This window comes from Chlorocebus sabaeus, chromosome 23 (assembly GCF_047675955.1).
Source record: "Chlorocebus sabaeus isolate Y175 chromosome 23, mChlSab1.0.hap1, whole genome shotgun sequence".
Lineage (NCBI taxonomy): Eukaryota > Metazoa > Chordata > Mammalia > Primates > Cercopithecidae > Chlorocebus > Chlorocebus sabaeus.
In genome coordinates, this window is record NC_132926.1 from 476,080 (window position 1) to 497,145 (window position 21,066).

At 50.9% G+C, this 21,066-nt stretch overlaps 1 protein-coding gene and 2 non-coding genes across 3 annotated transcripts; 1 reads left to right on the plus strand and 2 right to left on the minus strand.

Annotated features, from left to right (window-relative positions):
- Positions 1 to 7,657: 7,657 nt before the first annotated feature.
- Positions 7,658 to 7,730, minus strand: TRNAK-CUU (transfer RNA lysine (anticodon CUU)). Its single transcript has one exon. It is a non-coding gene; the product is annotated as a tRNA-Lys (tRNA).
- A 454-nt stretch (positions 7,731 to 8,184) lies between these two features.
- On the minus strand, positions 8,185 to 8,256 carry TRNAA-UGC (transfer RNA alanine (anticodon UGC)). The gene has a single exon. It is a non-coding gene; the product is annotated as a tRNA-Ala (tRNA).
- Positions 8,257 to 9,324: 1,068 nt separating this feature from the next.
- TRIM7 (tripartite motif containing 7) lies at positions 9,325 to 20,903 on the plus strand. Its single transcript, XM_008015584.3, has 7 exons — positions 9,325 to 10,512; positions 11,465 to 11,560; positions 14,748 to 14,978; positions 15,714 to 15,736; positions 16,034 to 16,149; positions 16,585 to 16,620; positions 19,152 to 20,903. The coding sequence occupies exons 1-7, from the start codon at positions 9,985 to 9,987 to the stop codon at positions 19,661 to 19,663; spliced, it is 1,542 nt and encodes a 513-aa protein (XP_008013775.3). The 5' UTR covers positions 9,325 to 9,984; the 3' UTR covers positions 19,664 to 20,903.
- Positions 20,904 to 21,066: the final 163 nt, after the last annotated feature.

Genomic DNA, 21,066 nt, shown 5'->3' on the forward strand with positions numbered 1-21,066 from the left:
AACTAGCTGGGCGGGGCAACAAGATGTACAGGAAACAGTCTCTTTGGAGTCATATTTCGAATTACATGTTTAAAAATATTTAGAAACGGGCGGGGCGCGGTGGCTTGCGCCTGTAATCCCAGCACTTTGGGAGGCCGAAGCGGGTGGATCACCTTAGGTCAGGCGTTGGAGACCAGCCTGCTCAACATAGTGAAACCCCCCCCCGTCTTACTAAAAATACAGAATTAGCTGGGCGCAGTGGCGCATACCTGTAATCCCAGCTACTTGGGAGGCTGAGGCACGAGAATCGTCGCTTGAAACTCGGAGGTGGAGGTTGTAGCGAACCGAGATCGTGCCATTGCACTCCAGTGACAAGAGCGAAACTCCGCTCCGTCTCAGATATATATACATTTGTTTCTTTGTTGGAGACGGAGTTTCAGGAGGATCCTCTGGGAGGACCCTTTGAGACCAAGGACCCCTCCACGTCTCTAAATAGATATTATACATATTATAAAATATATATTATATATTTATTACATAAATAATAAATATATTACATAAATAACAAATACATTATATATTCATTATGTAATAATAAATTTATTACATAATGACTATATTACATATTTATTATATAAATAAGTATATTATATATTTATATTATATATGCTGTATCTATTTTAGAAAGGTGGAGTGGATGGTGGCCTCAAAAGATCCTGCCAGAGACTTCCCAAAGTTGATTGGTCTACAGGTCTCAGCCACTGTGGCTGGCTTTAGGTTACACAATGCCACCTTGTCGTTATGGCTTTTACGGCTTTACAGCTTTCCTGAATTCATCTTGTTTCAATTAACTGGAACTCAGTGCTATTACTCCCTTTTTGATGCTTGAATTGCAGCTGCGTGTTGGCGGGCGCCCCTTTGCCATGGCTGTTTGTTCTTTCAGTATTATCCTGACTATTTGAAAGCACCCGTTTCCAAATTCTGCTTTGGCCTGTCTATGCTTCCTCTACCCTATGATGCAGGAAAATATTCAGGAAGTTTGAGGGGTTTTTTTTCAGTGAAGAATAAAAGAGCCCACTCCGGGTACCAGGACAGTGCGTGGAGTCAGAACTCCTGGCTCCTTCACTCTCAGGTACCCTAGAGAAATAGTTTGAAGGAGGCGAATTCACATCGAAGTTTCTATTTACTTGCAGCTTTGCTAGATATTTGCTTTTTGTTTTGTTTTGTTTGAGACAGGGTTTTGCTCTGTCGCCCAGCCTGGAGTGCAGTGGCACAATCTCGGCTCACTGCAAGCTCCACCTCCTGGGTTGAAGCGATTCTCTCGCCTCAGCCTCCCGCGCATCTGGGACTATAGGCGCCCGCCACCACGCCCAGCCAATTTTTGTATTTTTAGTGGAGACGGAGCTTCACCGTATTTGTCAGGCTGATCTCCAACTCCTGACCTTGTGATCCACCAGCCTGGCCGCCCAAAGTGCTGGGATTACAGGCGTGAGCCACCGCACCAGGCCTTTTTTTTTTTTTTTTTTTTTTCAAATAAACAACATCATTTCCTTACCAGATTATCTATTTAGATTTTTTTTTTTTCTTTTTTTTTTTTTTTTTTGAGAGGAGTCTTGCTCTGTCGCCCAGGCTGGAGTGCAGTGGCGGGATCTCCGCTCACTGCAACCTCCGCCTCCCGGGTTCAAGGGATTCTCCTGCCTCAGCCTCCTGAGTAGTTGGGATTACAGGCGCTTGCCACTATGCCCGGCTAATTTTTGTATTTTTAGTAGAGACGGGGCTTCACCATGTTGGTCAGGCTGGTCTCGAACTCCGGACCTCAGGATCTGCCCCCCCCCCCCCGCCCCCCCGCCCCCCCAAAGTGCTGGGATTACAGGCATGAGCAACCGTGCCCGGCCTCTACTTAGATCTTTAACCTCTCACTCAAAAGCCAATTGTAGGCTAGTCATGGTGGCTCTCACCTATAATCCCAGCATTTTGGGAGGCCAAGGTGAGTGGATTGCTTGAGCCCAGGAGTTTGAGACCAGCCTGGGCAACATGACAAAACAAAAAACACAAAATTATTTTCTCTCTTTTTTTCTATTTTAAAGTAGAAAATACAGAATATTTTCTACAAAAAAAAAAAAAAAAAAAATTAGCCAGGCGTGTGCCACACCAGCTATTCAGGAGGCTGAGGTGGGAGGATGACTTGAGCTCAGGAGGTAGAGGCTGCAGTGAGCCAAGATAGCACCACTGCACCCCAGCCTGGGTAGCAGAGCGTGATCTTGTCTCAACATTTAGAGAGAAAGGTGTGATGAAACTCCAAATAGGCATCTCCCAGCTTCAGCAACTCTCACTCTCCCATCATTCCTGTTTTATCCCTGTCTCCAACCATCTCCAACCCACTGGCTCTTTTCTTTCTGATCCTCATAGATCTCATGGACTGCCCCTCTACAGTCACATCACTGACTGTCTCCCTTTCACTGTGGCTGTTCTGATACTCTATAACCCTTTGAGCTTTAGGGAATCGTAGTAACAGTTACAAATCTCATTAATTGAGCCCTTACTAGGGACTAGGTATGGTCCTTTTATTTATTTATCTTTTATTTTCTTTTATGAGTCTAGAGTCTCCCTATGTTGCTAGGGCTGACCTTGAATTCTTGGGCTTAAGCAATCCAATCCTCCTGCCTCAGCCCTCCCGAGGTTAAAGGCGCACACCACCATTCTAGGCATTGTCCTATGTGCTAGACTTGCACTGATTCCTTGCATCCTCGAAACCAACCTGTGGTGTGCACTGTTAAAATGACACCTCATTTATTCAGTCATTTATATTGCAGTAAAAAGGGATAGATCAGGTCCCTGCCCTCCTGGAGTTCACTTTCTGACAGGCAATTTAAATAACAAACAACAGGCAGATACAGAAACCACCTCAGTGAGGGATAAGGGCTGCCACGAAGTTAAAGAGGGCAATGTGGTAGAGTGGCAGGTCAACAGAAGAAGGCATTATAGAGAGGGGCCAGGAAAGAGGCAGCAGAACAGGTGACACTGAGCTGAGCCAGAAAAAGAGAGAGGCAGCCTTCCAAAGATCTTGGAGAAGAGGTTTTGGGAGAGAGGAAGCGGAGGAAGGTCAAAGACTCTGAAGTAGGAGTGAGACTGGTGAGATTAAGAGGGAAGACCGTGGATGTGGGGAGGTATGGAGCCACAGCTCTACTTCCTTGAATATGCATTCTCATGACTCCACCCACACCAGTTGCTGTTTTTTTATTTTTGCAAACAGATTGAAAATGAGTGGAGGACATTGGATCTGCGATCTTACCGGACCCCGAGGCTAACAAGGTACACAGTAAGGCCTCAGTGCAGGACTGTGAAAGATAGATAAATGAGTACATAGCTTTATTCAGAAGATTTCAAATAAACTATACTCCCAGGATTTCTGAAGGTGCTATGGGTTACTGGTTAAAGCAGGGAGTCTGTAAGAGCAAATGAAGTTCGGATACCAGCTCTCCACTGCCAGCTATGACCTAATCCCTGAGTCTCCTGCCTCCTTGCCCAGCCAATGAGGTTTCATAAATATAAAATTCATAATTGTGATTTGAAATGTATAAGTGACATTTACCAATTGCTTAGCCGTTCAGAATGCCTCCATTTGACAGCCTTAGTTAATGAAAGTTAGTTAATGAGGGAACTGATGAAAGAGATTGTTCTTGTTGTTTCAAAAATTGATAACTTTATAGAAAAAAAAAAATCTGTAAGCTGAATTTAAAGTATTCAGAAAAACTAGACCTTAACATTTACAACTCCAGTAAATTGAATATTAATCACAAAGCAAGCATGTATTCTTTTCTATATTCAGAAGCGCCCCCATCACCCCTAGATACTAAACATCTCAAATGACAGTGATAAGCAGGGACATTTCCCAGAATATCCTGTGGCTCTACTCCAGTTGGTCCCAACACAGAATGGAAGAACGGGCCATTCTGGGTCATCTTTTTGGCCACTCTTCCTTTTTCAGGCAGTCCTCCAGAGTTAGGTTGCTCTAGTTGACACTTCAGCTTCCTTCTTGCCTGAAACTCACATTCCCCAGACACCAGCATGTGACTGACGCCTGCCTTCTACCTGAGGGACTTGCACCTTTAATCCAATGTGATATGATATAAACAGCAATGAAACAGTGAGGTGAGCATTTGATGGCAGCTGAGCCATCTCGCCTGATGCTACCACAGAGATCCTAGAAGAATGACTTCCTCAAGTTCAGTAAAGAGAAATCAGTGATTGCTAAAGAAAGAGATACCGGGGCCGGGCGCGGTGGCTCACGCCTGTAATCCCAACACTTTGGGAGGCCGAGGCGGGCAGATCACGAGGTCAGGAGATCGAGATCATCCTGGCTAACACGGTGAAACCCCGTCTCTACCAAAAATACAAAAAATTACCCGGGCGTGGTGGCGGGCGCCTGTAGTCACAGCTACTCAGAGGCTGAGGCGGGAGAATGGCGTGAACCCGGGAGGCGGAGCTTGCAGTGAGCCGAGATGGCGCCCCTGCACTCCAGCCTGGGTGACAGAGCGAGACTCCTTCTCAAAAAATAAAAAAAATTTAAAAAAAAAGAAAGAGATATTGGAATATGTTTAGACTAGTTAGATTAGGTAACAGCCATGAATATATTAAGCCTGAAGATAATTTTCTGTTTCAAATGAGGTTTTTAAATGAAAACATTCAGAAAAGGTTGATTAATAATTTACATATAAATTATATGTAATGATTCTTGTAGACCACTTCAGCAAACACATCTGTGCTCTAATAATCTATACATGCCCCACAGGACACCAAGACCAAATGGAAAATGACATATACATTTTATTTCTTATGTCTGGTTGGGTTCTTCCTGTCCAAGGAAGAAGATGTGCAGTGTAAGAAATAACTGAGCAGGCCTTTCTAATGGTGTCCTGGCTTTGCAAGTGAAGAGAACAGGATAGCCTCTTCAGAAACAGGCCTGAAAAGAGAAAACAACGCTGTCGTACAGAATTGGGTTAAGAACCATAAATGAAAGTGACACTGTACTCTTCAAAATCTTCTATCTGAGTACGTTCCTGTGTGATGTAAAGGGGCCGGGGAGGGTCCTTCTCCCTGCCAGGTGGTGCCCTGTAGGCCCTTCAGTGGGTGTTATCCTGTAGGCAGACAGTGAAGGACTCCAGCAATTTTAAGTGGGGGAGTCACGTGTTTAAATTTGTTGTCCAGGCAGCCCATTTCCCCCAAGACCGTGGAGAAATAGGCAATCTCATTCATGGCTAGTGGGAGGTCATATCAGACTAGGTTCTGTAGCAGGGTGATTTATCTATTTTTACAAAACTACTTGCACATAAACCTGGATGCAACAAATCTCACTTCTGGCAATTACCTCCACAGATAAAAGTGCAAAAGTGCACAATGACAGTTGCTACATGCTTAACTGTAGCACTGATCGTAAGAACAAAAAAATTGGAAACAATGTAAAGGCCCATCCATAAGTCATCTGTTAAATAAAAGATGATTCATCTACAGTGGAATATGGTGCAGCTGTAAAAAAAGATTGAGGATATTTTCTATGTTTTGAAATAGAAAGATCTTCGAAATAGACCGGGCGCGATGACTCATGCCTGTAATCCCAGCACTTTGGAAGGCCAAGGCGGGCAGATCACCTGAGGTAGGGAGTTGGAGACCAGCCTGACCAACATAGAGAAACCCCGTCTCTGCTAAAAATACATAATTAGCCGGGCATGGTGGCACATGCCTGTAACTCCAGCTACTAGGGAGGCTGAAGTAGGAGAGTTGCTTGAACCTGAGAGGCGGAGGTTGCAGTGAGTCAAGATCTCCCACTATGCTCCAGTCTGGGTGGCAGATTAAGAGACTCTGTCCCCCGCCTTCCCCCATCCCCCAAAAAACTATACTTGCATCAAAATTTCTGGAAGAATATGTACAAAAATATAAAATTGAAATTGTCACCTAAGGGGGAGTTAAACACTTTTCACTGAATTCTGTTTTATTATTTAATGTTCTTTAATTTTTATTTTAAAGATGAGGGTCTGGCTAGGTAGTTGGCCAGGTTGGTCCTGAACTCTTGGCCTCAAGCAACCTTCCCACCTCGGCCTCCTAAAAGTGCAGGGATTACAGGTATGAGCCACCACGCTCAGCCGAAATAAATTTTTTTTTTTAGATGAAATACCCCCCTGTCCGCCAGGCAGTGGCGCCATCTCGGCTCACTGCAACCTCTGCCTCCCGGGTTTAAGTTATTCTCCTGCCTCAGAATCCCGAGTAGCTGAGATTACAGGCGTCCACCAAAACGCCCGTTTGCATTTATTATTATTATTATTTTTTTTTTTTTTATTTTTGGGGACAGAGTCTTGCTCTGTCGCCCAGGCTGTAGTGCAGTGACACGATCTCGTCTCACTGCAACCTCCGCCTCCCGAGTAGCCCGGATTACAGGCGCCGCCACCACGCCCAGCTAATTTTTGTATTTTTAGTAGAGACGGGATTTCACCACGTTGGCCAGGATGGTCTCCAACTCCTGACTTCAGGTGATCCACCCGCCTCGGCCTCCCAGAGTGCTGAGATTACTGGCGTGACCGGTCAAAAGATTTTTTGTTGTTGTATTGTATTGTTTTTTTGTTTTGTTTGTTTATTTTTGAGACGGAGTCTCGCTCTGTTGCCCAGGCTGGAGTGAGTGGTGCGATCTCAGCTCACTGCAAGCTCCGCCTCCCGGGTTCCCGCCATTCTCCTGCCTCAGCCTCCCAAGTAGCTGGGACTACAGGCGCCGCCACCTCGCCCGGCTAGTTTTTTTGTATTTTTGGTAGAGACGAGGTTTCACCGTGTTAGCCAGGATGGTCTCGATCTGCTGACCTCGTGATCCGTTCTCCTCTGCCTCCCAAAGTGCTAGGATTACAGGCCTGAGCCACCGCGCCTGGCCGAAAGATGTTTTTTAAAGCTCATTTTGTGGTGTATGTAACCTCTGTGGAAAATGGTATGCCACTTCCTTAAAAACATAGAGATGCCATATGACCCAGTAATTTAACTTTGTGATGTGTACTCTAAACCTGAACTCAAACGGATATTCGTACACCCATGTTCATAGCTGCATTATCCACAGTAGCCAAAAGGAGGAAGGAAGCAAGTGTACATTGGCGGATGAATGGATCATGTGGTATATACGTGCAGTGTGGAATGCTAATCAGCTTGGAAAGGAAGGAAATTTTGACACATGCTACAGTAAGGATGAATCTTGAAGACATTAAGTGAAATAAGACAATTAAAAAAAGAAATATTGCACGATTCATCTTACATGACGTATCTAGAGGAGTCAAATTCATAGACACAGAAAGTAGAATGGTGGTTGTCAGCGGTTGTGGGCAGAGGGGAAGGGAGAGTTAGTGTTGGATGGGTTCAGAGTTTTATCTGGGAAACATGAAAAAGGAGATTGATGCACAACGATTTAAACGTATTTAATGCTACAGAACTGTACAGTTAAAAAGTGGTAAATTTTGTTGGGCATATTTTACCACAGTTTGAAACCCTAACTGTACTGCTAGATAATGGGTAATGAACGTGCAGCGCCTACAAGGGTATTTCACACACAGAAGGCTTCAGAGCAGATTATTTTCCTAAGGGTTGGTCGGCTTATAATATTTTCACGTATGGCCAGTAATCGCAGATGTAGGAGTAAAACGACCAAGTGCGCCCAACGTGGGGCTCGAACCCACGACCCTGAGATTAAGAGTCTCATGCTCTACCGACTGAGCTAGCCGGGCGTCCGGAAACTCCGGCTGAAGAATTTTTCATTCTAGATTACATTCGGACCATATTCAACTGTGGGTTTGAACTTGGATTTATTTGGAGTGTGATAAAACTACTGAAGAGCCTCGGCTCCCGGGAAATTCAAACTCTGCCGTTCCTGCCTGACTGTCCCTCCCACTTAGTCCGTTTCCTGCCCCTTCTACCCTACCAGCGATCAAGCCATTTTCTACCCGCGATGAAGCTCACGGCAAGGAGATGGAAAAACGTGCATCCTGACGCCACTGGAGCTCTCACCGTGTGGATTTTTAAAGACAATTAATGGGGCCCAGAGGAGGGCAGGGGCCGCCGCGGTCTTTCTCCACCCCGCAGACTCTACCTTCTGGGTTTTTCCTGGCGCTCTGCGAACACGCTGGATTTCAAAATTTGAAAGGAAAATCGAGAATAAAAATTGGCTGTGCAAAAGAATGCTGGAGATGCCGGGGATCGAACCCGGGGCCTCATACATGCAAAGCAAGCGCTCTACCACTGAGCTACATCCCCGTCCGCGTTTTGAAGCTCTCCCATATTACCCCTAGTCGTACTTAGCTCAGGGCATCGGGAGCGGATGACAACCGGTGAGCGCTGGGTCCCAGCTGCTGCAAAAACCCGGGATCGCAGGGCCGAGAGTTGTTCCAGGGTCCTCCGCTGACTCCAGACCAGCGGGTCTTGACCAAGAGATTCCAAGAGAGAGGATTAGGCCCGGCTAAGCACCTGGGAGCAGCGGTGGAAAAAGGAGAGAAAATCATCAGGCACGATGCCAAAACTGAACTGTGACTTGAAAAAGAAGGGAAAATTGTGCAGGATGCTACGTTTTGTTTTTTAAAACGGGGGGTCGAGGCGATAAAATACGGAATATTTGCTTAATGTAATCCAGAATTGTAAAGTTGATTGCTCGGGATGAAGAAAGAACTGGGACACAGGCGATGGGCCTACTTTTCACCGTGAACTGCGGCTCATCTTTTGAATTCTGAACCACGTTTAATCCGAGAAAACTTTACTGAGCTTGCCAAGAACTGCTCTAAAAACAGGATTCAGCCGTGAACAAACCTGGTACAGTCCGTCTTAAAGCTGACATTCCAGAGGAGATAGAAAGCGGGCACAGAGCCAGCCCAGAGAGGGGAGCGCGCTAAGAGACGACTTTACACAGCGTGCGCGTTCGGGGCGGGCTTCGTGGGCAGAGACGTTTGAAGCAAGACCTGAATGAGGTGGGAAGGAGCATGCAGGTGGTGGGAGAAAAGAGGTCCACGCAAGGGGAACAGCCAGCGCAGAGGCCACGGAGTTCAGGAACAGCAGGAAGGGTCGGGGACACAGCCCTGAGAAGGGAAGTCGGGAAGGAGGGAGGTGAGGCGAGGTCTTCGCCTTTGGGTAAGAATTGCTGAAGTTCCCGGTAACATTGGCAAGCCAGTTTCTGAGGAGGGTGCGCGCGAAAGCCTGATCCAAGTGGCCTCCAGAGTGAACAAGGAGAGAGGGTGTGGAAGCGGGTAACACAGGCAGTTCTGCAGCGGGGCTGTGGAGACAGCTGGGGGACAAGAGAGCGCTGAGGTTTGTGTGTGGGGGGGTGAAATAATACTGAATAAAATGGGAAAGTATAAATGTATTATTTGTTCAAATATTAAGTAAAGAGTAAAGAAGGGAGAGGACAGTCGCAGAAAAGGTAATGGAGTGGATACAAGGCCATGCTTGAGGGTGACGGGACAGGGCCAGGTTCCAGTCTCTAAATTTAGCTCAGTTCAGGGCCGGGGCGAACCTGCGCTAGGGGAACCTGACACCGTGGCCCGAGCGCCAGGCCCTTGCTCCGCGATGCTGGGTCGGCCTCGGTCGGAAACCGGGAGTGGCTCCCGGCAGGGTTTGTGCGCCCACCTGTCGCGGCCCGTTTCCCGCGGCTGACTGGGTCAGGCTGGGGCGGCCTGGAGAGGCTGAGCGACTGGGGCGACGGGGAGAGGCCGCTGGCCAAGGCGGGAGCTGGTGGAGCGCAGGTCCGGGGCGCAGGGCGCTGTCCCGCACTTGAATGGCCCAGTGCCTCCGGGCCCGTAGTCAACGTGCGCCTCCCCTCCGGGCTCCCAGCCGGGCGCGCCCTGGGCTCAAGTCTCTGCCTGCCCAGTGGCAGCCCCGCCCTTCCTCTCCCAGTGGGCACTCGGCGGCCAGCTCGGACGTCGGGCTCCGACCCGCGTCCTGTGAGGTCGAGCGGCCGCCCAGGCACTACCAGATCTGAGAGCGCGGAGAGCGCGCATGGCGGCTGTGGGGCCGCGGACCGGCCCCGGCACCGGCACCGGGGCCGAGGCTCTAGCGCTGGCGGCAGAGCTGCAGGGCGAGGCGACGTGCTCCATCTGCCTAGAGCTCTTTCGTGAGCCGGTGTCCGTCGAGTGCGGCCACAGCTTCTGCCGTGCCTGCATAGGGCGCTGCTGGGAGCGCCCGGGCGCGGGGGTCGTTGGGGCGGTGACCCGCGCGCCGCCCTTCCCACTGCCCTGCCCGCAGTGCCGCGAGCCCGCGCGCCCCAGTCAGCTGCGGCCCAACCGGCAGCTGGCCGCCGTGGCCACGCTCCTGCGACGCTTCAGCCTGCCCGCGGCCGCCCCGGGAGCGCACGGGTCCCAGGCGGCCTCGGCCGGGGCAGCGGCTGCCCGGTGCGGTCAGCATGGCGAACCATTCAAGCTCTACTGCCAGGACGACGGACGTGCCATCTGCGTGGTGTGCGACCGCGCCCGCGAGCACCGCGAGCACGCCGTGCTGCCGCTGGACGAGGCGGTGCAGGACGCCAAGGTGAGCGCAGCCCGCACCCACCCCTGTGGGTCCCCGGGACCCCCTGCCCTGGTCCCGCGCTCCCGCGCACGCGGTGCAGAGAATAGACTGTCGATCGGGAGGCCCGGGTGACCCCTCCCTTCTTTCTCCTATTCCACGAAGCCCAGCACGGGTTCCCCGGCTGAGCGCGGTTCTCTGTCACCCCGAACATCACCAATACCCCCACCTCACCCCCACTGCGTTTCCCTCCGGGCCAGACACTGGGCTGCCTGCGCGACGTACCCCCATGGACTTGGAGATGTTTTTCCTGTCTGTTCAGAGCCTCTAGCCTGGTCTGCGTGTCCGCAGCTCTGCGCCCGCGGGACGTCTCCGGCACAGCCAGGCAGCCGCTGCCCCCACTCTTATCTCTTTCCCTGAAGCGGGCTCTGCTCAAAGTCCCCACCTCGTGGAACTGAGTGGGAGGACCTCGCCAAGAGGTCCAGGGAGGGGGCTCTTGGGTTAAGCAGCGCACCGAGAGTCGTCTGACTGTGCCAAGGCTGTCGATTCTGAGCGCCCTTTCTTTGCTATTTTCTCGCTGAGCCTCAGCGAGGGTGTGTGCAGGGGTGAGGGCGGGGCGGGGAGGCTCGGGCGGCAGTCCCCAGTCTCTCCTTGCTCGCCTATCCTGCTCCAACTCTCCCACCCACAGGGCTTCCTGATGGTGGGGCGGAGAGCAGAGGAGACGACTACGGGTAGGGCTGCTGGAGGCTTGCGTTTCAGTCTGGCTGGTCCAGCAGGTGCTTTTGGGGAAGCAAGATCCCGAGACCTTCAGAGCCCCCTCGCAGTGTAACCTGCAACCTGTAGACAGACTTCTACCCGGCCTCCCCCTCAGTGAGCGGGGCCTTCCCTTTCTCCTGGCTGGCTCCAGGAAGGCAGAGATGGGGGTTTCCAGAATCCCCCCCCACCCGCACCTCACATTGTTTCCCTTCACCTACAGGAGCTCTTGGAGTCCAGGCTGAGGGTCTTGAAAAAGGAACTGGAGGACTATGAGGTGTTCCGGTCCACGGAAGAGAAGGAGAGCAAGGAGCTCCTGGTGAGCCAGGCAGCCCCCGGGACCCCGTGGGAGATTATAGAGGCCTACTCAGCACCAGGGCTCAGTGTGTGTGGTGTTGGAGTGTGTGCTACGGAACCGCAGAATAGATTTCAGAAAGATAAAAGAGTGCATGTTACATAAGGTGACCATATAATTACTGTATAAACCAGAGCTTTTTAAAGTGAAAAGGTGTGCTAAAATAATTATTGCAAAACAAGTGGCTTAAACTGGAACTGTCCCAGCGAATCAGGACATACAGTCACTCTGATATTACATAACATACCAGTTAGGGCCTGTGGAAGCATCTTGTAATTGAACACATTAATATTTCTGCAGAGAAACATGAATATTCAATAAATGGGACTATTAATACGATAAAGAGCCTCATGGGATGTTTTATCAACAAGAGTGGTGAAAAAATTTTCCTTTTCAGAGTTTTTTTTATTTGAAATTGAGGCTAAGGGAGAAGGGGCTAGAGGGGGTCAGCTGCTTCCTGGCTCTGGCACAGTGAGGCAGTTTGGGGTCTTGAGTTTACAGTAGCCCCTGCTGCACAGCCCAGGGTCTTGCACACTGGCATCTGCCTCTACCCCAAGTTGGAATGATATTTTATCTTCTTTAGAGTAGAACAGGAAAGTGAAATGGGGACTAATTTTGGTTAAGATAAGCAAACATGAATCACCATCAGTCATTTTCTACCTTGCAAATTCAGTTCCTAGCTCAGTAAATAAGTGTTGAAAGAAGGAAAGGATTGGCTGAGTGCCGCGGCTCACCGCCTGTAATCCCAGCACTTTGGGAGGCCCAGGCGGGCGGATCACCTGAGGTTGGGAGTTCCAGACCAGCCTGACCAACATGGAGAAACCCCAATCTCCACTAAAAATACAAAATTAGCCGGGTGTGGTGGCGCATTGCCTGTAATCCCAGCTACTCGGGAGGGTGAGGCAGAAGAATAGCTTGAACCCAGGAGGCAGAGGTTGCAGTGAGCCAAGATCACGCCACTGCACTCCAGCCTGGGCAACAAGAGTGAAAATCCATTAAAAAAAAATAAAAAAAATAAAAGAATGAAAGGATCTACTAGGGCCTGTCAAAGCAGGGAATTGGAGGAAGGTGAACTAGAGGACCCTCCCATCCTCAATGTCAGGAGGGGTGGAGGAGGAGCCTGGAGTTCAAATACCCTAGGGTCCTTTCCAGACCCTCAACTATATCTGTGGTGCCTGCATCCAGCATGCAGCCCAGACCTTCCCACCCAATCACTCACTTCCCTCCATGATGAAGAGCTCACCCTCCAGACCTTCATCCCTCCTCTGCTGGAGAAACAACTTCCAGTGCAGCTCTTCCACCACTGGTTGACATCCAGGAACCAGAGGGCCTTCCCAGGCACCGGTGGCAGCTTCACGGTCTCTGACCAGAGTCCCCAGGCCTTGCTTAACACCTTCCACCTCTGTCCGCTCCCAACATCCATCCATCACCCCCACATTCATTTTTATTGTTGTTTTGTTTTGCTTTTATATACAGTCTCGCTTTGTCACTAAGGCTGGAGTAGTTCAAGCGACCCCCCCACTTCAGCCTCCTGAGTAGCTGGGACTACAGGTGTGCACCACTCCACCTGGCTAATTTTTAATTTATTTTTTGTAGAGCTGGGGTTGGGGGTAGTCTCCTGTGTTGCCCAGGCTGGTCTGGAACTCGTGGGCTCAAGCAACCTCCTCCCCTAACTTCGCCCCCCTCAGCCTCCCAAAGTGCTGAGATTACAGGTGTGAGCTCCACCTCTTCTTTACAGTGATAAAATACTTCTGTGATTTACGATGCTCGTATCATTTAAATACCCTGCTTAATGAAACATCAGAGGTAGAGTCCAACTATTGCTGCAACATAAAAGGGAGCAGGAATACTCTTATTTGAAAATACTCCTACCCCAGGGGACATCTGGCAAAGTCTGGAGATATTATATTTCTGGTTGTCAACAATGGGATAGGGATGCTATTGGCATTTAGTGGTAGAGGCCAGAGGGGCTGCTAAACATCCTACCAGGCACAGGACAGCCCCCACAACCAAGGAGTATCTGGCCCAGAATGTCACCTGCGTTAAGGTTGGGAAACCCTGGTGTAGAGTATTTTGGCAAATACTGTTTCACTTATGTTATTTCCTTGTGAGGCAATATGATGTAGCTGCCAGAAGCTCAGATTCTGGGTTCTGGCTCCCTGGCCTAGAAGCCTGGCTTACCACTTCCCGGTGATGTGTCTTTGTCTCCTCACCTGTAAGACTTGGGGGGAAGTGCACCCACCTCACTGGGCTGCCGTCAGGGTTGAGGGAGTTAATACCTATAAGGCTCTCCGGGCTACTGCAGCCTGCCTGGAAGCTGAAGGAAAGGTGGGGGCATTGTGCGACACCTGAACCCAGGTCTCCCAGCTTCCCGGGACTCCCTTCCTCTGCCCAGGAGTTTTAAGGAAGAGAAACTTCCTGGTGGGACATACTGAGTACCACACTTGTGTTCCCATAAAAAATCAAGAGATCGGGGCATGAGTCTGCATCTGAAAACTCGAGTAAAAAATCCCGTGTATGCTGTTAACGGAAAGAATAGAATATCAAGCTTGCACACAGCATATTCTCACTTAGTTCCTTGGGGGTGTGCTGCTACCTCTGGTCACTGGCATCGGACTTTTCTTCCTTCTTTCTACTTTCCTACATCTCCCAAGTTTTGTATTTTGAGCATGTGTTACCATTATAACTGCTAAACAGGGAAGATAGCCTTTAAAAACAAAGTGAAGAGTAAAAGTTTGAGGGTGACGAAATTAACATGCTTAAGGAGGAAAAGGCAATCTCAGTTTAATCCTATGGTTGCCCCAGGAGGCACTAATTTATCCCTTCTGCTTTTCAAGTGAGGAAACTGCCACTTGGTGTAGTTCTGTGGGGAGTATGACGCTGCCTTGGTTTAGGCGGTGGAGCGCAGGTCCACAGACACGTGTGGGCACATTTGTGGCAGGGGAGAAAAGAGCATGTGTTGAGACTACAGCTTGTTCGGAGCTGGGACATTGAAAATAGAGCACGCACTGCCTGCATAGATGGGTGTGTCTCTGATCCCCCAGCAGTGACAGGGATGAAGCCTTGCCCTGTGGGATGACTCAGGCCACTGGCCAAATGTTATGTCTCCATGCTCAAGTCCCCTACCTCTCCAATTCTCCTCCTGGGACAGAAGCAGATGGCAGTGGAGCAGGAGAAGGTGGGGGCAGAGTTCCAGGCGCTGAGGGCCTTCCTAGTGGAGCAGGAGGGCCGGCTGCTAAGCCGCCTGGAGGAACTGTCCCGGGAGGTGGCACAGAAGCAAAATGAGAACCTGGCCCAGCTCGGTGCTGAGATCACCCAGCTGTCCAAGCTCAGCAGCCAGATCCAGGAGACAGCTCAAAAGCCTGACCTTGACTTTCTCCAGGTAAGTCTGGCTTAGCCAGGGGCTCAAGTCATTTATCCAAAAGCATCAGGACCGGCAGCTTGAGGACAGTATCAGTCCTGGGGGTTCAGGAGAATCACACCATCTGGAGCTGAAGGGGACTGGAGGGAAGTGCCCTGATTTTCCTGGGGTTGGAGGTCTAGAGGGATGTGATAAAACTTTCTTGACTATTAGCCACAATAATATATATCGTATTTCAGAATCACATGCTTGAGACAAAAGTCTCAGAAGGTAATACTCACCTTTGCTACACGTATGCACTTTGATGTTTTCTATTCTATTTCACTAAAAAAAAAGTTATAAACCACTAGATAAACTTCACAATCCAGAGATGGGTTAAGAACAGTCATTACTGGGCTGAGTGAGCAGGAGGTGCATAAGGGCTGTGACCTCCCTCAGGTGGTTTCCAGGACACAGGCAGCACTGGGTCCCATGGGATAGCTCCAGTGATGATTCTGTAATAAAGAAAGCAGCAAAGATAGAAAGAAAGCGTGCGAAGAGCTGTGGCAAAGGGTGAGAGGTCCACTGCGTGGACGAGACACCCTGCAGCCAGCAGCCACTGCAAGTTGCTGTCACTTAAGTCCATGCAGGCAGTGAGGCATGGCACACCTGCTTACCGCTTACATCTTGGAGGCACAGCAAGGGGCAAGCTTTGTTCCTCAGAGGTGAGTAGAGGTTACCTGATGCTGATTTGGTTTCCTCTATCTTTCCTTCCAGGAATTCAAAAGCACGCTGAGCAGGTGAGTGACCTCACAGCTCCTGAGGCCTCTCTAAGTTGCCTCTTCTCTTTTCACTGAGCCTTCTCTTTATTTCCTGTCCCCTGACTTCTCACCTCCTGATCCCCCGACTTGCTTGCTGGGGACCTTCTGAGACGAATGCCCACCTGCCTGGCCATGGGTTTTCCTGCATTCATGCAGGAAATGGCTGCTCTCCCTTTTCTACCTCTTTCTGCCAAGACGACCTCGCCATCCTAATTGTCACAGCCTGTGGGAGTAAAACTGTGCAGATAGGCCCTTCTCAGAGCCCTTGTCCTGCAGGTGTAGCAATGTGCCTGGCCCCAAGCCAACCACAGTCTCTTCTGAGATGAAGAATAAAGTCTGGAATGTTTCTCTCAAGACCTTTGTCTTAAAAGGGATGCTGAAGAAGTTCAAAGGTAGGGGCCTGGGCGCTGAGCTGGGCCACGTAGTGTGGTGGTGGTGGAGGGTTCCTGGTAGCTCAGAGGTCCCTGGGTGTGCTTTCCAGAAGCTGTGTGTGAAAATAGGAGCTGGCTGTGCCATGGCCAGATTGGTGTAGGGGCTGTGGTGGCAAATCTAGTCAGGTCCCTGCAGCTTCTCATGGGGACAGATGGGGTAGAGGGGTCCTGCTGGGGGACTGGGGGTAGGAAGAGGGATGTGCAGGGGAGCTGAGCTCAGAGCCACTCAGGTAGAACTAGAATGCTTGGGTATGGGCCCCCTGCCCCCGGCTCCCCATGCTTGGCTTTAGGAGTCTCTGGGGAATGAATGAGTCACCCGGGCTATAAAGAGCTGGTGACCTTGCCATGTAATCTCCCATATCGCTCATGCACGCCTTGCTTGTTTCTCCTCCTCAGAGGACCTTCGGGGAGAGCTGGAGAAAGAGGAGAAAGGTAGGGACGGTGCTGTGATGGCAAGTATGGACTGTCTGCCACACGGAGAACCTACTCCCTGCTGGTGACCATCTCAGGGTTTTGCATATGGTCGGTGCCTTCCACCCACCCACCTCAGCAACCCTGTTCCTCTGTCCCCTCCCTCATGCCACCCCCTCCCCATCCTGTGAGCTCTGACACCCTCAGATGGCAGTGGGGCCTGTTGGCCCAAACGCTGCAGGTCGGTTAGGAGCAGGAATGCCCTGTACCTCGAGATACTCAGACTGGGAAAGGCTTCTCGGCCACCTGGGTGAGCCTCTCCCCAGTCCCCACTCCAAGACGGACGGAAACCTCTCCTGGGGATGGGGTGCATACAGGGGACCAGGAAAGCAAGGGGAAGCTAAAGACTGGAAGGAATATTGTTTTTACTCTTGCAGAGCTCTAGAGTGTGTGGGATCCAACACCCAGGGGAGGGGAGGGGAGGGGAGGGCACATATTCCTGATGCTGATGTCCGAGCTACATCAGCATGTGCCTGGGTGCCACCTAAACCACCTGAAATGAGACCAGACCTTCCTCTGCTCAGAGCCCTGCCACAGCTCCTCTGACCTGTTAAAGGTCAGAGTCCTCATGGTGGTCTCAAGGGCCCAAGGGATCTGGCCTCACTGCACACCCCTTCTACTCCATGCAGCTACACATCCTCCTTGCTGTTCCTTCAGTGTACCAAGCGCACACCCATCCCAGGCCCTTTGCACTGCCAGGCTCCCCCACCCCAGCCCCCTACCTGGAACATGCTTTCCCCAGCCAGTCGCGTGGCCCACTTCTTTGCCTTCTTTTTATCTGTCTGCTCAATGCCCCTTTGCAGTGAGGGTCTTCCCTGGCCACTCTGGTTGAAGTTACAGCCTGCTCTTCTGGTTCCTCTCATCTTCTATGTTTACAATCTATCCTTAATCCCCCCACAGTGGGAAGGAAGCTGCAGGCAGGCAAGACTACTCTGATACTCTGTGGTATCCCCAGGGCCTGGAACATAGTAGTGCTCACAGTAAAGGTACATATTTTAAGGTTTTTTTTTGGAGACAAGGTATCGCTTTGTTGCCCAGGGTGGAGTGCAGTGGAACTGCAGCCTGGACCCCCATAAGCTCAAGGGATCCTCTCTCCTCAGCGTTCTCGAGTAGCGCGGACTACAGGAGCACACCACCATGCCTGACTAAATGTTCTATGATTTGTGGAGACGGGTATCTCACTGTATTGCCCAGGCTGGTCTCCAACACCTGGGCTCAAGCTATCTTCCCACCTCTGCTTCCCAAAGTGCCAGGATTACAAGCATGACTTAACTTTTTATTATGAAAAATTTCTAACATACTCAAAAGTAGAGAGAAGAGTGTAAAGAAGGTGACATACCCGCCTCTCACCTTCAGCAGTGATCAATTAGTGGCCATAGTTTTCATAGACACTGCTATCCACTTCTTATGGGATTATTTCATTTTCTGAGACAGGGTCTTGCTCTGGAGTGAGATCCTGGAGTACAGTGACCTGATCGCTGCCCACTGCAACCTCTGCCTCCTGGGTTCAAGCAATTCTCATGCCTCAGCCTTCCAAACAGCTGGAATTACAGGCACAGGACACCACACTGGGCAAATTTTTCTATTTTTAGTAGAGAAAATACAAAACAAGTTTTCTGCCATGTTGGCCAAGCTGGTCCCAAACTCCTGACCTCATGTGATCCATCGGCCTCGGCCTCCCAAAATGCTGGGATTACAAGCGTGAGTCTAGGCACCCGGCCCTACCGCATTATTTTATTTATTTATTTATTTATTTATTTATTTATTTATTTATTTATATTTTGAGACGGAGTCTCGCTCTGTTGCCCAGGCTGGAGTGCAGTGGCAAGATCTGGCTCACTGCAAGCTCCGCCTCCCAGGCCCAGGCCATTCTCTTGCCTCAGCCTCCCGAGTAGCTGGGACTACAGGCACCCACCTCTATGCCTGGCTAATTTTTTTTTTTTTCGTAGTTTTAGTAGAGGTGGGGTTTCACCGTGTTAGCCAGGATGGTCTCGATTTCCTGACCTGGTGATCTGTCCGCCTTGGCCTCCCAAAGTGCTGGGATTACAGGCGTGAGCCACCGCGCCTGGCCTACTGTATTATTTTAAAGCATCAGTCAACATATTATTGACATAAATACCTCAGTGTATTATCTCTAAAGAAAAAGACTTTGTAAAACATAATCACAAAGCAGTCATCACACCTGGACAGATTAATGATTCTTTCCAATGTCTACCATTCAAATATCCCCATCTGTTTGAATTAGGGTTCAGATCAGGCCCACCTATTGCATTTGTTTGATTTCAGTAAGTACTTGTTGAGTGGTCAGGGAGGGGGGAAGCAAAATATCTGGGATGCAGAGCATGGGGGTTGGTTGGGCCTTGGCGCTGGGTGCTGGATGGATTCCAGAGGGAAAGTCAGGCAGGTTGCAAAGCAAGGTCGGGCGCGACCCTGCAAAGAGTATGCCAGGGGCCTGCCTGCGTGGGGACATTTCTCCCTGTCTCTGTCGGCAGTGGAGCTCACCTTGGATCCCGACACAGCCAACCCGCGCCTCATCCTCTCTCTGGATCTTAAGAGCGTGCGCCTCGGCGAGCGGACCCAGGACCTGCCCAACCACCCCCGCCGCTTCGACACCAACACCCGAGTCCTGGCGTCCTGCGGCTTCTCCTCGGGCCGGCATCACTGGGAGGTGGAGGTGGGCTCTAAGGACGGCTGGGCCTTTGGCGTGGCCCGCGAGAGCGTGCGCCGAAAGGGCCTGACGCCCTTCACCCCCGAGGAGGGCGTCTGGGCCCTGCAGCTCAACGGCGGCCAGTACTGGGCCGTGACCAGCCCCGAGCGTTCGCCCCTCAGCTGCGGGCACCTGTCACGCGTGCGGGTGGCCCTGGACCTCGAGGTGGGAGCCGTGTCCTTCTACGCCGTGGAGGACATGCGCCACCTCTACACCTTCCGCGTCAACTTCCAGGAGCGCGTGTTCCCGCTTTTCTCTGTTTGCTCCACGGGCACCTACTTGAGAATCTGGCCTTGAGGGACACTGCTGGGGAGCTCCTGTCTCAGGGCTGCCGGTGGGAAGGGATATCACCTCCCCAGAGCTGCCTAGTCTGTCTTGGGTCTGCCCTCCGTGCCCCTGACCCCGGCTGCCCAAGAGAGGCTGCTAGAGACACAACCCCGAGGCAGGAGAGTGAGGCTGTGGCCAACTGAGCAGGGACAGAGGCCTTGGCCTCCTGGGGGCGTTCCCCTCCTGAGGTCACACGTGGATTTGGCCAGAGCCTTCAGGAGGTGGAGGCTGGTGAGGTCAGGAGCCCAGCTCTCCATGGGGCTTCTGCCCTGACTGGGAAGGGCTCTGGCTCCCTAAAACAATGTCAAAGCCAGTCCTGCTGTTCTCTGTTGCCAGGGGACAGGTCTGGGCCCAGGCCAACCAGGTTCGTTATCATGGCTGCTGCCTTCTGGACAGCTTCCAGCTCTGCCTTGAAAGGTTGTGGGACCTCTGGATCCAGCTGGCCTCACAGGTCAGCTACTCAGGGAGGAGCCCTGTGCTCCCAGCTCAGAGGACGGTCCCGGCCAAAACTGGAAGGAGACCCTTGGTCCGTCTTTGAGGGAGAAGCCCGGGACAATGGACATCACAGCTCTCCAGCACTCCTTAGCTGGAGGATACAGAGTGATGGGTGCTTCCTGACCAAAGCAACAATCCACATGTGCTCCCACAAACACCCGACTCCCCCACTTTCCAGTGCCAAAGGACAAATTCTGCTTGGATAAGGACAGCAAAGCTTCTGGAACTTTATTCTAATTTTTTTTTTTTTTTTTTTTAAAGAGACTGGGTCTTGCTATGTTGCCCAGGCTGGTCTTGAACTCCTGGCCTCAAGTGATCCTCTAGTCTCCATCTCCCTAAGGGCTGGGATTACAGGTGTGAGCTGCTGTACCCAAACTTGTTTTGTTTTGTTTTCGCTTCTGGAACTTTGAAACACAAAACACAAGTTGGCACTTACAATTCTAAAGATGCAGCCAGCTTTAAACAATGCACTGAGCACAAACATGATCCTGACAGACTCGGGAAAATGCCAACCGCAGAGCACCCTGGTGCTAAGGCCTTCTCAGCCCATGTCCTGAAGGGCATTCCCCTGGCCAGCCTCAGCCCCTTGTCAACTTGTTCTCCAGCTTCTGGATAGCTGGGCTTCTGGAAGGGTGGCAGTGGGCTGCTCCCTGCTCAGCACTGCCCTGGGAAGGGAGTGAGGGGATGAAAATGAAGACTGTGAGCTGTCTTTAGAGTTGGCTTGGCTCATTTTCTACTCCCTGGATCTGAGCACAGGAGCGTAAGTGTGAGCCAGGGTTTCTGCCAGAGCGAAGGAGCATGCATGTTTATATACGGAAGGAGTGTGCATTTGTATCTCACCTTTCCTGGGTGGGGTGTGTGTGTGTGTGTATTTTGGA